We start from the raw sequence: 18,630 nt of genomic DNA on the forward strand, positions 1-18,630 counted from the left end.
TCCCTCCCAACCCAAACCACTCTGTGCTTCTATGATCCTATGCCCTACCTGCCAGCAAGCCCTGGGGAAGCAACAAAAGCCATTTTGGGTGCTTTTCTCTAGGTTTCAGCAGACAGCGCTCTTCTGCTGCCCTCCTTCCTCCCAAAACATTCCATACCCAAATTCCCCCTGGAACCATCCCCCTCTGGTGTCAGCAGCAGAGGGAAGAGCACTGCCCTGGCTTACAGCATGGGGTGGGAGGCATCCTTTTGGGTGAAAACTGGAAAGCAAGGCAACACCCACACCACACACCCACCCAGAGGGCAGTCAGCCTGGAATCAGCGGCAGACTGGGCTGCACCTGGCAGGAGGAGCCCTTGCTGTGAGCAAGGCCCTCATGCTGGGGAAGCTCATCCCAGCCAAACGAGGCCCTCCAAGCCCTGTTATCCTCTGCCTTCACTGCTCAGGCCCCGGAGACTTGATGTGAGCCATGGGAGGAGGGTGCAGGACAGGACTTTGTGCCCAGGCCTGCACAGCCCTGCAGGCCGCCCATCACCCTCGGGGCTGAGGCAGAGCGCAGCTGCCGCCCCCCAGAACAAAAGCAGCACAGCACAGAAGGTGTCTGAGGCTGGTTGGTGGCCTAAAGGTGTAATTCCATCTGGGACTGTCAGACCTGGCTGGCAGGCAGACAGCGGGCAGCAGCAGGCCGCCTCTGCTGCCCGTCCTGCGGGTCATGGTGCAGCTCAGCCCTCCACCCACCGTGCACAAAATCACCAAAAGACTTCCAACGCTGGGTGGCTGCTCCTGGCACTTCCAGCATCGCCAAGGCTATTGCTGACAAGAAAGCAGCAAGCTCCCCCCATCCTTTATTATTTTTTTTTTTGCTTGCTCAGGCCTCTTATATTAAAATAAACACCAGGCAGCCAAAAGGGCAGAGGCTCACTGTTGTTCTTTATTAAACAGTACAGCTGGGTGTAAGAGGCACACGGACTAGTTTATTTCCCCTAGGCCTTACACAAAACGTGGTACAGAGGAGGAGAAGTCAAGGAGCTGGGAAAGCTAGAGGAGGAGGGGATGGCTGGGTGCAGCGGCACGCACCCCATCCCTCACCCGCCTGCCTAATGGGGGCCAGAAGGATCCTCCCTGCGATACCGAGGGCTGCACAGGGGACATCCCCATCCCCATCCCCTGTCCCTGCTGCCCCATACCAGGGCTTCCCCCGCAGCTCCTCCATCCCTGGCTCCTGGACCAGAGCGGGTAGGAAGCCAGGGGCCCCAGCAGGTCCTTGCCCTGGGGGTAGTGACAGCTGGAAACAGCGCTCGGCCAGTCCCACAGCAGCTTTCCCATAGAGGTGGCCTCTTCTCCAAGCACTCACGTTCAGCTCCCAGCAGAGCCGTCAGGCGCTGCCTCTCAGCCGCTTCCTCGGCTTTCTTCCAGCAGGTGCTTTCTTCCTGCTCCTGCCCTAACGCAGCTCCGCCGCACACAGCTAACGGGGCACCTGCTCCACCCCGAAGTGGCCGTGTCTCAAGTACGGCGGAGTTATTTCCGAAGGGCGAGGAAGCTCTGCGGATGGGCATTGTGTGCAGCTGGGAAGCACTCCAGGTCCCGACAGCATCAGCAGAGAAATTCCAGCTATGCTTCCTCTGGCCGAGAGCCAGAATCATTTCTGGAAGCCGTTGCCATGACATGATTGCAACCTTCATTTTTATTCTAAGGCATCGTTTCTTGTATTTACTTTATTCTCCTCAATACAAAGCATTAAATAGCCACCACTGCTGCTGCAATTCAGCAGGCTCTCAGGTTAAAACCAACCAGCCAAGCAGACAGAAATCCTTCCAGGCAGCAGCCCACAGCCACTAAGAGCAGCCCTACCTTGGCATTAACGTGACCCCACTGCTCGAAACAGCCCCAGGACACACAGTAAGCCGTGACCAACCTTACACAGGGAAAGACCCTGGGTGGCACGCAGGGGGGAGAGCACCAGGATGGACCCAGGAGCAACACCTGGGTGAGGAGAGCGGGTAAAAGCTCGCCGCAGGGACTGGGGAGGATGGCAGCACTGCACGGCCAGCTCCTGCCTCTGCTGCCCAACACGGCCACAGCCACCCCTGCCCCTGGAGCGAGCTGAGCCAGCCGCTACCTGCAGAGCTGAACCGGGCACAGCCGTGCACGAGAAGTGAGCGGTGACAGCCTCAGCAGGTCTCGAGCACAGCAAAGAGGATTTCAGGCAAGTGAGCCTCCGAGGACACCTCCCGCTGTCATCTAACTAGGGTGGGCAGCGAGGGGAGAGGAAGGGAGGGGAGCCAGCTGAAGACCAGAGCACAGACACCAGCACTGGTGCTCCAGCTGGCCCCGAGGAGCCTGGGCAGGGCAGAGGAGCTGTGCCGTGCTGCTTCCCCGCTTCACTGCGGAGAAACAGCCCACGGGCCGCCAGCAAAGGCAGAGATGTGGTCGTGTCAAAGCAAGGCAGGATTACCGAGAGAGACCTGAAGCACGCGTGGCTGGAGGAGATGGAGACGGGCTGGTGCACAGAGACAGACGGAGAGAGGCAGAGAGAGGGTGAGTGCCTGCCCCGCGCAGGGCTGCTGCGAGGCCAGTGGCGGGGAGGGCTGGCTGGGCTAGTCCCCCTCCGCGAGGGGCTCCCAGCCGCGCCGCATGGCTTTCACCACAGCACCGTAGAGTTTGGTCCAAGCCTCCCGCACGTCTGGGCTGAAGGCAGCGCCGAGGCATTTCTCCAGCATGTACAGCAAGGACTCGCCGACGGTCTGCAAACCAAACGGTGAGGCATCAAGCTCAGCAGCGGGGGAATAACAGGCAGCGCCTTCTCTTGCTCCACCACACTTAGGGCTTCTCCCATTGCGGGGTACCTGCGGAGGCAGCCAGCCCCATCCCTGGTTGTTCAGAGGAGCCCCAGAGGCAGCCCGGATCCTGCTCAGGAGCTGACCCACACCATCCCATGCCCTGCCCCTTGCTGGCTCTCACCTCCCCACCAGCTCAGTGGGGAGCAAGGGCTGACGCAGGGTGGGTGACACCAGTGGAGAGCTGCACACCATCCTCCGTGCCTTCCCAACACCAGCAGCCAGCCCAGTCCCCTGGCACAGCAGTGGACCAGCAGAGCTGAGCCATGCCAGGAGACAGGGTGGGAGCCCCAGCGGGAGGCTCGGGGCCTCCCTGCTCCTCATCCTGGGCTGCGTGGTGTCCTGCCTTGCCTGGGCTGGCCGGCGTCACCACCCGGAGCAAGGTGGGTTTATGTCTGGAAACATGGAGGGGCTGAGGTTCAGCATTCCCTAAGCATTTCCCTGGGGAAATGCCTTGCTCCCCTCTGTCCTCACTCCCTGGGCAGGAAACGAGGGGAGCTCGAGGGCTTTCCTGACCAAGCCAACATCACCGCACAGCTCGGGGCTGCACTGAGCCTCCAGCTTTCTCTCCAGCCAGCTGAACCCAGCAGGTGGGCACAGGAGGGTGGGGACAGCCGAGGGCTGCAGGCAGCGCTGCACAAACACAGCCACAGCGGGATGAAAGAGGATGCCTCACCGAGAAAGACTCGACCTTCACGCCGATTGCCTGGTGCTTCTTGCCGAGGTTGCAGAGATATTCCTCCAGGCAGGGCAAGTTCTCCAGGTGGCTCACGGCCGCATCAATCACCAGCATCACCTACAGGAGCACAGAGGCAAAAGGGCACTAACAAGGCTCTGCTGCCCTTCTGGAGGAAGGGACTAACCCCTCGGCTTCACCCTTCTCAGCCTGACGGCCACCACCACCTCCCAGCACAGCAGGTGCCCCCTGAGCTTTCCTTTGCTCTGCTGCAACCTGTGTGCCACCACTGATGGCAGCACGCCCCACATCCTTCTGCAGGACACTGCCAGAGGTGCTACAGCAAGCAGCACTGCTGGCCTCCCTGCTCCAGAGGAGGGAGGAGAGCCCCGCAGCAGAGCAGTTATGGGCCAAGATCTAACACTGATGTGGTCTTAGGAGCCCAGAACAGCTGCAGGGGAGCCCTGGAATTGCCAGGACTAGAGTTGCCGGCTAGAAGTTACCAAGATCTAAGGTTAGCCAAGGTATTTTGAGGTGAGGGGATGGCTAGCACAGCCAAGAGACCTGGTCTGGCAGAGCACGTACCATGGTGGTCTGTGAGGTGCAAGAAGAGCCAAATGGAGACAGGACAGAGAAGGGTTAATGAGGGATGAAGGAGCAGACAGACCAAATTGGAAGAAGAGATTAAAGCCAGGGCACGGTTGGCTTGGCAAAGCCAAGGAGTGATAGAATTGTGCTCCACAATTTCAACAGGGAAATTATCTCCAACAAGAGCAAAGAGCTATTTCAGCTTAAGGCAGTAATAGCAGAAGTAAAAATGGACACAACTTGTCCAATAAGCAGGGGCTGGAAAATAGCAAAAAGCTTGCAGCTATCAGAGGAGAGCAGTCCTGAAGCAGCCTCTCACAAGGAGCAAGGCAGGCACGCGAGGCACTGCGCTGGTTTAAAGATGGAGGCTATGAAAACCAGCCTGAAGATGGAGGTTACGGGGTTACGAAGGCATCTGCAAGCCACAGCTGCGCTCTTTCTCTGCCTGGCTGCTCCTCAGGGCTCGGAGGGCTCCTGCTGTGCTGGGTCTGGCTCCCTCTGTGCATGAGCTCCCGCAAGGCGACATCGGCATCGCTCCTCTCCCAGTTCTGGGGGGAGAGGAGACTGCTGTGTGCTCCCAGCCCATCCCAAACCCCAAAACCCTGCCCGGAGGCTTCCTCCTGCCCTGCTCTCACCTTCCTAACGTGATCCAGGAACTCGGGGGCAGACAGGCACTCCTGGGGGCTGGCAAACTGCTTGCAGTTGTACTGGAAAAGGGGCAACAGGTCAGGGTCCAGATCAAACAACCTGCAACAGCGAGAGAGAAGCCCCCATCTCCTCACGTCCTTAACGTGGTGCAGAGCCCCGCTCGCCCCACCAGCAGCACCCCAACACCCCCTTTCCTCCTGCTGCTCCCTCCCCACCTGTGAAGGACGTGGAAGTCCCAAAGATTTAGCCTGGGGAAATGCAGGTTAGCTGCTGGCAAAAGAGGTTCTCCTTTCCCTTTCCCTTGGTCCCAGCTCTCAGACCTGTGGCTCTGGCACCTGTGGATCCGTCCCAGCCCAGCACCGCTCCCCCAAATCCTGCTCGGTGCCTTCCCCTTCCCACTCCACGATCCCGTTGAGCCCCAAAGCTGCCCAAACCGGGGGAAGCCCCGGTGCTGAGGGGAGCCCAGGTACTCCAGCAGCCTCCCCTCTGCCTGGGGGACCGTCTCCACGAGGGGACCCCGCACACCGCAGCGCGGGGCTCCCCGTCCACCAGGTTTTGCCCTGGCCCCCGCTCCCCTTTCCTTCCACCAACTCTCCGCCGGGCTTTCGGGGCGACTTCTTACAGGTTTTTCCCTTTTTCTTTCCCCACAGCCGAGGCACTGATCTCCTCGGGCGAGGGGCTCACCCACACAGCGCATCCTCAGCTCCGGGACCGGGGGGCCACCGGGGCGACCACCGCCACCTGCCCGGGGGTGACGGGGGGACCCTGTCCCGTCTCTTGGCCGCCCCCCACTCTTAATCGCTCACCTGGAGAAGAGGACGAGGCCGTGCTGCACCGGGCTGCCGCTCAGCCGCCGCCAGCTCTCCCGGATCAGCGCCCGCTGCGCTCCTGACAGCATCCCGCTCGCCATGGCGGGGGCGGGGAAGGGCCCGCCGGGGGGGGCTGCCCCTTTCCGCCCGCCCCTCGCTCCGCCGCCACCTCCCCACCGCCCCCTTCACCTCGGGTCCCCCCGCCCCGGCACCGTCCCCACGGAGCCCCCCGGCTCGCACCTCACGGGCAGGGCAAGGGGAGGACAAAAGGAGCGACCCCGGCCCTCCCTGAGGAGAATTGGGGCTGGGGGCGCTGCTCCCGCCCTCGGGGACCCCCTCGCCCCCTGCCTCCTCTGGGAGAGGGGGGACTGAGGCAGCGGGACAGGCAATGCTGCTAAGGAGAGGAGGCAGCTCAGCTCTGTCACACAGCTCCCGGACACCCAACTTCTTCCCTCTGATGCTCAGAGGGAAATGTGGCGTTTAATTTGGCCCAGGGATGGAGGCAGCGCAAAGGAAACTTAAGAGCAAGCAGACAGGGGCTGAAGCGGCACAGCAGAAAGCAGACAGCCAGAGCAGTCACGCAAGCTGGGGGTAGCAGAAGGATGGAAGCAAGATGAAAGTGCAAATGGCACCGAAACCAGCAGTCAGCTCTGGAGTAACGATGGTGCTGATCGCATTACAAGTTCTGCTCCTACCCGTCAGGCTTAGTTCTTGTCATTAGGAGAAAAGACTGCAGCCTGGGACCAGAACAGGAGCACGTTGGCTCAGTGGGTGTAGAAAGGAGGCTCTTCCACTCAAGAGTACTGAAATCCAGCCCCAGAAGGAGGCAGGTTCAATGGCACAATACAACATCCTCAGCCCCAGCCACATCTCCCCTCCCAGGGGTCTTTCTCCAAAAGACCCAGCCTGACAGCACCGACTGCAGCAGCAGCAAGAAGCCTCAGGAGGCATCTCTGGAAGTGCCAGCACGAATTACCTGTTTTCTCAGGCCCCACGTTCTCACTGTAGACCAGAAGATGCTATATGTGAAAAGGTCCATGTATGTTAGAGGAAGCTAGAACTCTCTACCTAAATTCAGGCTCTTGAAGAGTCCCACAGACTCAAAGACATTGAGCCATGAGATGGAACTATGGAGTCCCACAAATACTTCCAGATCTCTGGATACTGAGCCAGAGGAAAATGTGGTTCCAGGTTTTCTGTGCTTTGAATGTCATTGCTAGAAAAGACTTCATTGATGCCAAAAGTCTCAGGTCCCAGTAAGACACACGTGCAAGCATCGTTTTCTTTGTTAAAACTGCAGCATTTTATCTTTCACAATCATTAAGAAATGCCTGAAAAACATGATCTCTACACCTCTAAATTTCTGTAAAATGAAGACTAAATAAGGACCATGCAACACTGAGGAAAAGCCACAACTTATCACAGCTGGGCTTCTGGAGCACACAAAGCGACAACCCTCAGTGCTTCCCACTGCTGGCACCATCTTCTGGTCTCCAAGTTAATGTTTAGAGCCGTGTCTTGGCCATCTGGTTGCAAAGGGAACACGGCCCAGTAATAAATCACTGCAACTGCTGGAGCAGCAAGGATCCTGAAAGAGCAGCTAGGACAGAAGCAGGAATACCAGGTTAATCTGAGCAGAGCAGCGAACACGAGCCCAGCAGTGGCAATGCAAACATGAACCTTTAGCTATCTTGCTGCTGATGGAGCACACCAGCAAGAAGCACGAAGCGTCATCCCATCTGGAAGGATGTGTGTGCAGTCAGAGCACAGCCTAGGCTGAGTATCTGCCTAGCACCATTTTGGGTATAGTCAGAGCTGGGTGACAAGAGAGGAAGAGAAGCACCCAAAAACCAGGCTGTTGTAGTTAAGAGTGACCAGCTCCTGAATGCAAGCAGCATGGATACAGAGGGTGCAAGGGCAGGAGGGGAAGATGGCTGTACAAGGAGACAGTGCAGTGAGGCTCCCTGCAGTCTGGCTGGGATACAGGACACCTTTCCTCGGCTCTGTGCAGGCACCACACCAGCTGCCATGCCAAAAGTAACAAGGAAATGCAGGCCGAGCTGCTCGTCCTAGTGGAAAGGACATTTCAGGCAGCAGCACTGAAGCCACGATGGCAATAGAAAATGGTGGCTCGCCTCCAGCTTCCCCTCCGTGCCACAGATGGTGGCTGCAGGCTGAGCCCTCGCTGTGGGCGCAGACGGGACCACAGCAGCAGCAACACCCACTGAGTCTTCTCCTGTGGAAGATGTGGGGCACAGGCAGGGAGGTGGTGATACCCTGCCCGCCTGTGGGCACCCAAAGCACACTCCAGTACTAAACCCAGCAGAGGCTGAGAACCAAAAGGAATTCCTTCCTTTCCACCACCACACCAGCTCCTTCTGGGCGGGATGCGGGCACGTCCAGGGGCAGGGAAATGCCACAGAGAAGCCATTCCCCTGCTGCCTATCCCACTGCTAAGGGGGCTCTCAAGAGCATTTTTTCCCCCTAAAACAGCCTATGTCTTCCAGCACAGGAGGAGGGAGCTGTAAGGAGGGATCTGAGGTGGGAGACAGGAAGAATTCAAGGGTGAGAGACACCCAGAAGCCATTTGCATGGCTTAAAAGCGAGGACCCAGGACTGGGGAGGCACGGTGCTTCTCCTTGTGTGCAGAGGAGCCGTGTGGCTGTGGGGGGAGCTCCTTCTGCTGCCACAGCACTGAGCTGCTGACAGGACGAGTGGAGTCCAGGGAGACCCTGAGGTACAAAGAAGAGCAAACAACAAACTTCCCTCAAGTTCAAGTATTTAGTGAGCCTTCAGGCATACAGAAGCCCAGGGATGCATCAGGAGGTTGAGCACTGCAAACATTTCCACAGCCTGTGGGTTTCCTGCCATGGCTGGTCCCCAGCTCCCTTGGCTCCATACACCTCGACAGGCGGCTCAGCTCTTTTCTGAAATGTCCTTGGATTTCTGCAAGACTTTCCTCGAAGCTGTCATGAGTGAAGAGCCACCAGGTCAGCAGCACAGGCTGCTCCAAAATCATCACTAGGCCAACTGAAGAAAGGGGAGGCAAATTTCCAGTGAAATACTCAGGCCTCCAATAAAGCCCTGGTGTGCTTCAGAAACCACACACTTCTATTTTAAATTTGTGGTGGATCTCATTAATCTAATCTACAGCCCCTCCAAATTACAGTACCAACACTCACAACTTCCCTTGCCAAGTGCTTTACTTGTTCAGTGCCTCAGTTTACCCATAGGGAAAGAAATTTCCAAGTCTCATAAAATGGTTCAACAGGACATGGAATAAGCTCCAAGCACCAGCCCCCAGCCCTGCCCTCAGGGCCCAGGGCACCTGGAGAACAAATCTCCCTGCCCAGGGAGGCCACCCAGGCCTGGCCTAGGGTTATGGCTGTGCGTGTGCTGCCGTGACACGGTCAGATTTTGTTCAGCTGCTGTTTGAACACAACCAAATCCCCCCCTTTGGACTCCTGCTCATTTCCAATTCTACATCCGTGAGTCCTCATGAATAATGCCCCTCTGATCTAGTTGCTTCGGGCTTCCTGCTCGCCTTGGAGCCAGATTCCTGGGCTTGACTAATGCCCCCTTTCCACCCTTCTCCTCCGCCACAAAAGCACAGGCCATGATGTCTCTTCCTTGCCCCAGCCCCCCGTCCCCACCCTCAGGTGGGTTCAGGAGCCATGCCACGTTTCCAGCAGGCTTCTGAAGCTACCCCCTCAGGCCACAACGCGGCACAGCTCAGTGTCAAAGCAAATCACAAAATGCTGTTGCATAACAAGAAGCAAAAGAGATGCAGGAGGGAATAATCTTACCCATAAAATGATTAAGGCAACAGCTGCAGAGCTCGCTGACTGCCATGGTGCCTGCAGGGAGAGCAGGGCAGCACCACCGACCTTGAAGATTTGGGCTAAGGGGGGAGGAGGCACAGTGTATGGGAGAGAATTCAAAAGCAGAACAAAATGAAAACGTGTTTTTTTTTGATGTCCCTTTGGTGGTAAGCATCCACAAGTTCATCCTAGGCCTCCCAGGGCCCAGATGGGGAAAATTTTGTGCAGACAGGTGAAAACAAACCACGGGCTGACAAGGCAAGAAGCTGGGAGAGAATCCAAAGGAGACCACACATTGCTGCCAGCCTGAGTATTCCTGCCTGTAGAGGAGAGAGGATGCCAGACCAGGTCTGGCAGCTACAGATGCATGGACCTTACCTTGGTTGTTATTCTCACCTTGTGCTCTCTTTAGCACAGTTGCTACCCCCACCACCAGGCCAGAAGCAGCCTCTGCCAGCACACCCGGCCCCTTAGCAAGCAGTGTCAGCATGGTTACGTGGCTCCCGCAGGCTTGGAGCTTCCCCAAGCTGTCCTTACACTGGCTTGGATCATCTTCAGCTGCTGACATGTCATGGCAAAAGCCTGGTGGGAGGATGTTTTATCCTCCCAAGAGGCTTCCTCTGAAGTTCCCCCACTGGTCTTGCCTCGTATCAGAAGCGCTGTTGGTACCAGTCTCTGAAATGCTCATTGATTGCCTTTCCTCTGATCTCAACTCCATTCTTTCCTTCCTTCTTGCAATCCAAATGGATACTATTGACCAGGGTCTCTCCTTCAATCATTTGCCCTACAGCAGTTTTCTCTGAGAGCAGTGCCTTTGCTGTGATTTATTAAAACAGACATTTTGCCTTTAATTGCATCCCTTCTTTCACAGCAAGGCTGTGCTAGCATCACCACCTTTCAGCTCTGCACTCTGCCATCTGCTTTCAAAGCAAACTCCGTGTGTTATTCCTGCTACATGTACAGTCCCTTTTCTTGAGGAGGCTTCAGGCCTTCCCTTCACCTATCTGAGCCATCCCAGTTTCGTGTCCCTCTCAAAAATATTCCCCCAGTTCACCAAGAAATTTTGCTGAACAGTTTTGCTGATCCCCAGTCAGAATGTGTTGTGTTGAATAAACATTTTGGCTCTGTCTTGAAGAGATTGACATACTTATGCCACATGATAAAGCACTTTCCAATCCATTAGTAACTAAATAGGATATTAAACAGCAACCATTAGCAACAAAGACTTGAAATCAGCAGGCACAGATAGCTTGCACCCATGAGTCCCACAAGAGCTGCCTGAGGATATCTCCAACCTACTTACATTGTTGTTGTGTTTTTTTTTTTGTTTTGTTTTGTTTTTAATAATCCTTGGAATAAACAGAAACTTCAGGAGACCGAGTATAAAAATGCACTCATGCTTAAAAAGGCCAAACAGGATGATTAAGTAAGGAAGAAACCAACAAGCCTGACAAAAAAACATCGCAGACAAAATAATAAGAAAGCCGGGAGGACGTTTGTAATAAAAGCATTTGAAGATGGGTGTGCAACTTCTCAGTGATCTGTTAATCCGTACCTTTCCCTCTTTGCCAAGTAGTGGTCTAATTCTTTATCCATCTCATACCACTGATGTCCTCCTGACAGTTCTTTGCTGTCTTTGATATTCCTCACTGTGTCCTCCTTTTGTGAAGCAGCCTATTTTATTTCCCCCTCCACAGAGCTCTTTCACAGCAGCCCTTAGTAACCCAACAGTTTTCACTTCATCTGCTTCCCTCTTGCATTTGAAGTCAATTAAGAACTTGCTACTTAACTTTTGATCTTTGGCTTCTTTGGCTCTTCCTGACCTTGTTTTGCAAGTGGACAGTCTGTGCTTGTGCTCTTGTTATCCTTATTCTAAATCTCTCATCAGACTTGCTTCCCATGGGATTTTGCCTGGAAGTTATCAAATTGTTTAAATTCACTTTCTTCAGCTGCACTGGCTTTTTTGGATTGTTACCACATAGTTCAAGTTTTACTAAGGGACCATTTCATGTACCTTCATGTTCTATCTCAACCATCTCCTACCCATTTGTCAGCTAGTGTCCTTCTCTACCTTGTAACCAAACAATTATTGTCCCTAAAGTATTTTAAGGGATGAGCACACAGCCAGGGTAGGACTCAGCTGGCCCAACACAGACATGTTCACCTAGGCAAGGAACAATCTCCCTTTCTGGTCAGTGGAGAAATAAGGGTACTCCAGAATTACCTCGTCCAAAACTCAATGGTGAATAAGAGTTGGATGAATGAAACTCAAGTTTTATCAGCTGCAAGGACGTCAGCTGCAAGACAACAGGATGACAAGCTTTGGATGAAATCTGGAGATAAAAGAATGACTGCAGGAATGGTAAATACGGAAAAAGCATTTTCCAGTAATCGTAATGCTTGGTAGGCTATGCACATTCAGGTAAGAGCACAAACTTTCTGTTTCCAGATCATGCATTACATGGGACAGAACTACAGTTTGGAGATGGTAGATTAGAAGACAACTCTGAAGTCTAAGACAACCACATGTAAACCGGGAAATAGTGGTAGGAGCAATGAAAATTCATTTCAGCATATGGAACTGGGGAGACTGATGTTTGAAGACAGCATGCTGTTTGGGAAACCATGGGGGTAAACTGAAGAAAATGAGAAAATAGGCACAGAAATCAGAGGGACAGAGAATGCAAGTTCAAAATCTGCAGTAAAAGTTTCTATATTTGGTTAGCAAAAAGATTAAGCAGCAGCTTGAAGACAGAGCACAAAAATCTGTATGAAGAGAAAATACCAAGTTATATAAGAAAACCCTCATTCCTGTTGAGTAACGTGAAATGGAAAATGGCTGTAATTTAGAGACACAGAAACCTGGCAGATTCAGAACAAGATGTAATGAGAACCACGTATGGGGCATTATGCAAATGGCATCAATCATCACCTCCATGAGCTCAGTCACCTGAAGAAAGAAACCATTGTTTTAGAGGGCAGTGGTAAGTTTTATTTCAGCTGTAATCAGCATACTCTGAACAGCATTTCATTCCTCTTCCTTCCAGTCATCTCCCTACACTCTAGAACAGCTTCTGCACCAGCAGTCCTTCCTTCCAGGATAACAGCCCGAATCAGGCAATACCCAGAGACCAACTTACGCTTTCTGAAACAGTACAAAACAACCAAGGGCTTTCCAGTAGCCATCTGTCAGCCTATTTTATCACCTTGTGCAGGTCATACTCCAGTTTCCAGCTGTCCTGACTTTACTTCAACAGCCCTTGGACCATGTCTAAACAGACTGGCTGGCTCTCCTCCAGCAATGATTTAGGCATCAGTGTGTAGCCACAAATAAGGCGGCTGTATTTTTTCTACTTTCTGCTTTTACGTTAGTAATGGCAACCCCTTGCTATCCTGTACTTAAAAGTAAACACTTCCCTGTCACTACAGCCTGGCGTACAGCCTGGCTCAGACTTACAACGTTCCAGTTTTATTATGTTCTTACATTGTTTTATTAGATTTCTGCATTTAGTTCACAGCAAGGGCCTCATTTGTACAAAACTGTCATCAGTCTGATGTTACGGACACTACACACTCTAAGAATGACTCATAGAAAAATGTTGGTTCCTTGAAAAAATTACTCGATCTGTCAAGTTGAATGTCTAAAGGCAACCTACCAGAAGTCTGATGAATACACCCATTAAACAGGACGCATTACACATACTTACAATTTAACAGTTTTACCATAGAGAAATAAATCCACGTCAACAGACAGCACTTCATCCTCAGCCAAATGTACCAGTTTCGCTTCCCGCTGTGCTCATCAGCGCATCGCTTGGACTGCAGCAAGGCCCGACCTCCGGGAACTGCAGTCCAGCAACATTTGCATGCTAAGAGCTGATGCTGGCAATGACTTCTGGTTTGTAGATCACTGCTGCCCTTAGTCAGATTCACCATTGGAGAACTTCAGTTGTGCATGCGAGGAAAAGACTGGGATGGGGGAGCTGGAACAAGATATAGCCCCAAAGAGAATGCTAGAAAGAATAGGTATTTAGAGGTATTTATTACAAATTTGAATTCAAAATTCTATCACATTCTCCATGATTCCCTGTACAAAATACATTTATAGCTCAAGGGACCATTTTCCCTTCCACACAGTACAGTGCAGTAATCCCACTTCTACAACATGGTTCATGGACAGATGGACACATGCACATGCACACACCAGCAGCATTAGTAAGAAAGGCTCAGATTATAGGACTACTACAAATGAGCCCCTCTCCCCGCTGCTCCAAGCTCTTGGTCCGTCAGGGGCAAGTTCTCCAGGATGGCTCTAAACAGTTCCTCTTGTAAAACAATAAACTCATTCACTGAGGTTTTAGGACCAAACACAAATTCAGCGGGAGTGGTTTCTGAGCTAGTACCTCCCCTACCACAGCTGTCACCCGTGACAATCATAGCCCTTGACATTCAAAGAAAAGAGCACAAGTGAATTAAAGAAGTTAAGCAACTCACAACCAACCATGCAACTCAGGTCTTAGTGCCTTAAAACAGACAATTTTCAGTCCTGGCTGCTTGCAGCCCACAGCACCATGAAGACAGCAAACATGCGATGGAGGTGGTCTTATCCTCATCTTCCCTTTTCCAGATGGAAAGAGCCTTATGATATTCTAACAGTCCACACATTTCTGCCTTCATAGCAGTCACACAGCAGTTAGGTGAGGGGGAAAGTGACCCAAGGAGCGGTCACTTGCTGTAAAGGGGAAAAAAAATGTTACCTACATTCCTCAGCTGGTGGAGATGCAAGGCCAGAGCCAAGGAGATTTTCACATTGCTGCAGTATCTTGAGAGGAGGAAAGGGTGTTACAGCGGCACTTGTGCAGAGTGCCAACTCAGACTAAATCACAGAGGCACAGCCTCTGGAAGGGAAATGTCTAAGTGCAACAATGGGGAATTTCAGGCAAATGCCTGTGTTTCCATGTTGACAGCTGGTTCACTCTCAAGTCCCTTGATAAAGATTCTCAGATGTATACAGAGGGACAGTTGGCAGAAAAATCCTACCCTATGAAACATTTCTTTACCTTTCCATAATTTGGTTCTGGTTTTACTCTCACTGCAAGTGATAGGTTCACTCAGGATACTGTGTGGTGTCCTGTCCTACCCCTTGTTCTGACTCCCCTACGAAATGGGCACACAGCCTAAAAACTTGGAGGAAAACCAATGACACATCCTGTATGGTGGGAAGCACTTGAAAAAGCAGAAGGGAGGAGAGAGATATGAAGAGGTAGAACCTATCGATGCTCTCTGTGCACCACCGAGGCCACCCAATAGATGCAAAAAGAAAACTCTGCAGAGGAGTGGTGCTGGCTGTCTTATTGGCAGGACTGCGAAGGAGGCTGGTAAGCCATGCATGGCACACAATCCTCCACCTGGACCAAGGGTAATACCGATAAAGGAATCTCCACTCAAATCCTCCTTGCGGTCACAACTCTTGAGTGTGTGTAGTCCTCCTCCTGGAGGCAGACCGGTCCCTGCTGCTGGAATACGTGTGCACAGAGGTGTTCTGATGCAGCTGTTAACACAACCTTTTTAAGATGAATGGCTTGTCTAGGAGAAGCCAGATGAGCCTAGAAACCATCTATCCATCCTCCGAAGACTGAAGAGTAGAAAATATTTGCACACACAGACCAAAAAAAACCAACCAAAAAACAAACAGCGAACCTGGAGGCCTGCAGCTTTTTGTGTTCTGAATCTATACACACAGTTTGATGAAACACTTCACTAGTGATAAAAGGAGCCCTGTCAAACAAACTTCAAAGCAAGCAAATGCTCGAGGGAGCAGCACCTTCTGGCACCTTCTGAAAAGCACCACTAGCTATTTTCCACGTGGCTTGGGAAGAGGACTAATAAGCAAGACTCAGGATGAACCTGAACTCATCCCACAAACACGCATGGAAAAGGTGAACTAAAGCAGCCCAACTTCCATTCAGAATGCAAAGAGTGCTCTGTACCCATTACCTCACGCCTCCACCACTGAGACCTTCTATATCAGAGTCAGTGAAGGGAATCCCATTCTATTTTAATGACCTAGCAAGATACTGGTTACTATTCTGTTCCAGATACGGCCTGACAAGTTGGTTTTGTTTGTATGTTTGCTTTTGAGAAGCAAATATTGAGAATCAAATACCATTTTTTTCCATTGCTCTTCTACTGTAAGCAAGCAGCAATATCCACTTACACTGACTTGAAAACCCAATCCTTGGAGTCCAGTGGTTGCAGATGAAATGCGTGCATTTTTTTAATGTCTAGTCTTCAAATGTAGACCTTTTAATACTATTAAGTACAGATTAAAAAAAAAGATTCAGCTGGAGGTTGCTCCCTCTTGTGGAATATTTGGATTATTTTTTTCCACTGTATGACACCATCCAATTACCAGCACACAAGACCTGAGAAATAGGGTAGTCTCAATGCCAATCAAATGCTCTCAGAGGATTTCTGAATTGGCAGTCCTAGAGGAAAAAATAAACACCTTTGTCTATACGGAAACAGAAGCAGGGGGGATGGGAGTAAGATAACTACCGCCTTCAGCCAGCTAACCCCCAGACTCGGAAGCATTGTGTTACTGCATAACACAAGTTTCTTGTTTTTTATTTTTATTTTTTTTGCCATTAGTGTTAAAGACAAGTTAAAGGCTAGAAAAAAAATACACTTCAAATCACAGCTTTTGTCAGTTTTTGTGGAAATTCCTCTCCATGGCAATGGGACTATTGTAAGAAAACTCTGGATCAGGATAGCAAGGCATTGGGCTGATCATCTCACCAAAGCAGATGCTGAATCACATTGCCACAGAGGCAGCACTGCAGTCTGTCTGCCATGCTGCCAACAGTTAACGATTCGCAGCTCCTGTCACAGAGCTGGATCTGAAGAACTTTGCAGCCTTCTCCCCCATCCTTCTTTCGTAGATATCACCTTTGTGAACCCCTGGCTCATGCAGGTGGGGGCACTTCCTGCAACAGCCAAGTGGAAGAGAATCATCAAACCCAGTAGCTAATTAGTGCAATGACTTCCCACTAAGAATTATCAGCAGGTAATTAACTCAAAACCTTTAGAATCAAAAGCACAGACCTCTACTATCGGAGTTAGTTTCTATAAGAGTCAGCTTCTGGGGAGAGAAGTGACACTCCACACCAGAACCTTACAATAGCGAGCAGCTGCCTTACTGAACAATCCTACAACTCCTCTATTAAAAAGGAATGAAAGCCAGTCTGATGGAGACAGTCCCCCATGGAGAACAACTACCTTGGGGATGTTAATGCAGCCCTTCTGTGCTGTAGGAGTTAGATCAGAACTCAAGGTTTGGTAAGAGAAATGAATGTACATTTAAACACAGACACACACACGCTGCTCTTCCAGTACCCACAATTTTGATGCATGGCTGAAAAGCAGAGCAAGAAATCTGAAATGTTAGGCTTGAGTTCCTTGAAACAAACACAAAAGAGTTTTGCAAATATTAGTTCTTGAGACACCAACACAGCTGGGGTCTAAGTAGCGACCATGAAATGTGACAAGAAATTGAAACTGAGCAAAGCATAGATGGACTAACAGGAATAATTCACAAAAGCAGACCTAATAGAGGAGAAAGGCACCTCATATTCCACTTTCTTGGAAGGGGTGGATTCAACATTCAAGAGCTGTTGACATTTAAAGAATTTTTGCCTGGCCTCACATTTCCTTCAATGCAGTAATTAATTAGCTGGACAGCCATCTATGAGAGGGAACTTGCTCAGTATTGGAATATGGAGTACAGATACCAATGGCCAGTTCTGTAGCTGCCACATTCATTAAGATGAATCCTTTTTCCTAAATGCCATAGGTACTGGCACTGGAATAGCTTGGATCAGAAGACAAATGATAGCTGTCTAAAATTTTCAAGCTATCATTTCAGTCACAATCACACACCCAAAAGGCCCATCTTCACAGTGTACTGGGGCAGAAAATAAATCACCTGCTGTTTCCACTATAATTTCCTTAGCAGTTTCAGAAAGAACTGCAAAGCAGCTACAAAGTGCTGAGCTGGAACAGTCTGGCTCTGAGTGCAGGCCTGCTAGGTGATTGCTCTAAATGATTAAAGGTGACCAGAAAGCAAGGCAGTATAAAAGGATAAACAATCTCCATCTCCCCTGTCAGCAGAGGGCCTGGGAGACAGACAAGGCACAGTGGCTCAGGAGATTTCAAGCAGACCCCTTTCAGTCCCATTATAAAAATTCAGGGTCAGAACAAAAAAATTCCGACAGCCAGGGCTGAGCAGTATGGGGATCCCCACAGGCTTATTTGAAGCTTTAGGGAGAAAAACCTTGCTGTCAGAAAGGTCATTAAATACGGTTTAAATCCCAATGCCTTGGACACTATCTGGCTCTCAAACTGCAACGGTACTTACATTGCATGTAGGAAGACAGACACACACACGTAAACATGCAACTGCACACAGTCCAGCTTGTCCTGCTCTGACTGCTGCAATGCCACTGCTGTTTGCCTGTCAAGAGTTCTGATACACTGCTCAGAACTGAGAGTTAAGCAGCCCGCTGTCCAGGAATATAACTTAAGGATTCACAACATGAGTCTTTCTAAGAGAATCTTCTCATGGTCAGCTTTTGCATCCTCCAATGCAGGCAGTGCAAACAAATGCCAAAATAACAGGGCTGCTAGACCCAGAGTACGCCAGAGAGAGGGCATTTTACAGTCACATCTCCAAAGTGCCAGAATCGGTTCGACATGCAGCAGTCCTTGTGCTTCTTACTCTCTGTTCCCAGGCTCCCTTTGCTGGCTCTAGAACTCCCAGGAGTCCATCCATCGGAGCCCTGCCATGGGGCTGCTGGGGTCGGAGGCCATGGGTCCTATCATCCCGTAGGACAGAGGATGGAAGAGGTAGAAGCTGTGGAAAGAACCCAAAATCAGAGACCACACAGTTTTTTGTCTCAACAACAATGCAGCGTGTTAGTCCATACAGATATCCTATGGGACCTTTGTTTTTTGGATGCTCTTGAACTTCGCTGGTGACATTCTAATCTCTGCTGAGTACAATATACACATAATACAGTTTCTTCACAGGTATCATTTTCTTTTAGGAAACAATAGCTTTGAAGAACAGCAACTGAGAAAGCTTGCAGCAATGAAGAATTTGCCTGTGTTTGAGGGATCTGGCACCACCTGGCATGGGGACTAGAATCAGAAATCACTGAACTCCGAGTTCAGCAGAGAATGGAGCATTCATAC

The 18,630-nt window shown here is 51.1% G+C and overlaps 2 protein-coding genes across 2 annotated transcripts in view; both read right to left on the minus strand.

Annotated features, from left to right (window-relative positions):
* Positions 1-909: 909 nt before the first annotated feature.
* On the minus strand, positions 910-5,658 carry NGB (neuroglobin). The gene is made up of 4 exons (XM_032188760.1): positions 5,555-5,658; positions 4,736-4,847; positions 3,513-3,632; positions 910-2,743 (listed from the first exon to the last, which is right to left on the minus strand). Exons 1-4 carry the CDS (start codon positions 5,656-5,658, stop codon positions 2,597-2,599), a joined length of 483 nt encoding a protein of 160 aa, XP_032044651.1. The 3' UTR covers positions 910-2,596.
* A 7,745-nt stretch (positions 5,659-13,403) lies between these two features.
* Positions 13,404-18,630, minus strand: part of POMT2 (protein O-mannosyltransferase 2) — a 28,249-nt gene continuing 23,022 nt past the window's right edge. Inside the window, exon 21 of the mRNA XM_032188367.1 lies at positions 13,404-18,289. Within this exon, the coding sequence (XP_032044258.1) occupies positions 18,184-18,289 (106 nt within the window). The 3' untranslated portion in view covers positions 13,404-18,183. The remainder of the gene's footprint in view (positions 18,290-18,630) is intronic.

This window comes from Aythya fuligula, chromosome 5 (genome assembly GCF_009819795.1).
Source record: "Aythya fuligula isolate bAytFul2 chromosome 5, bAytFul2.pri, whole genome shotgun sequence".
Classification (NCBI taxonomy): Eukaryota; Metazoa; Chordata; class Aves; order Anseriformes; family Anatidae; genus Aythya; species Aythya fuligula.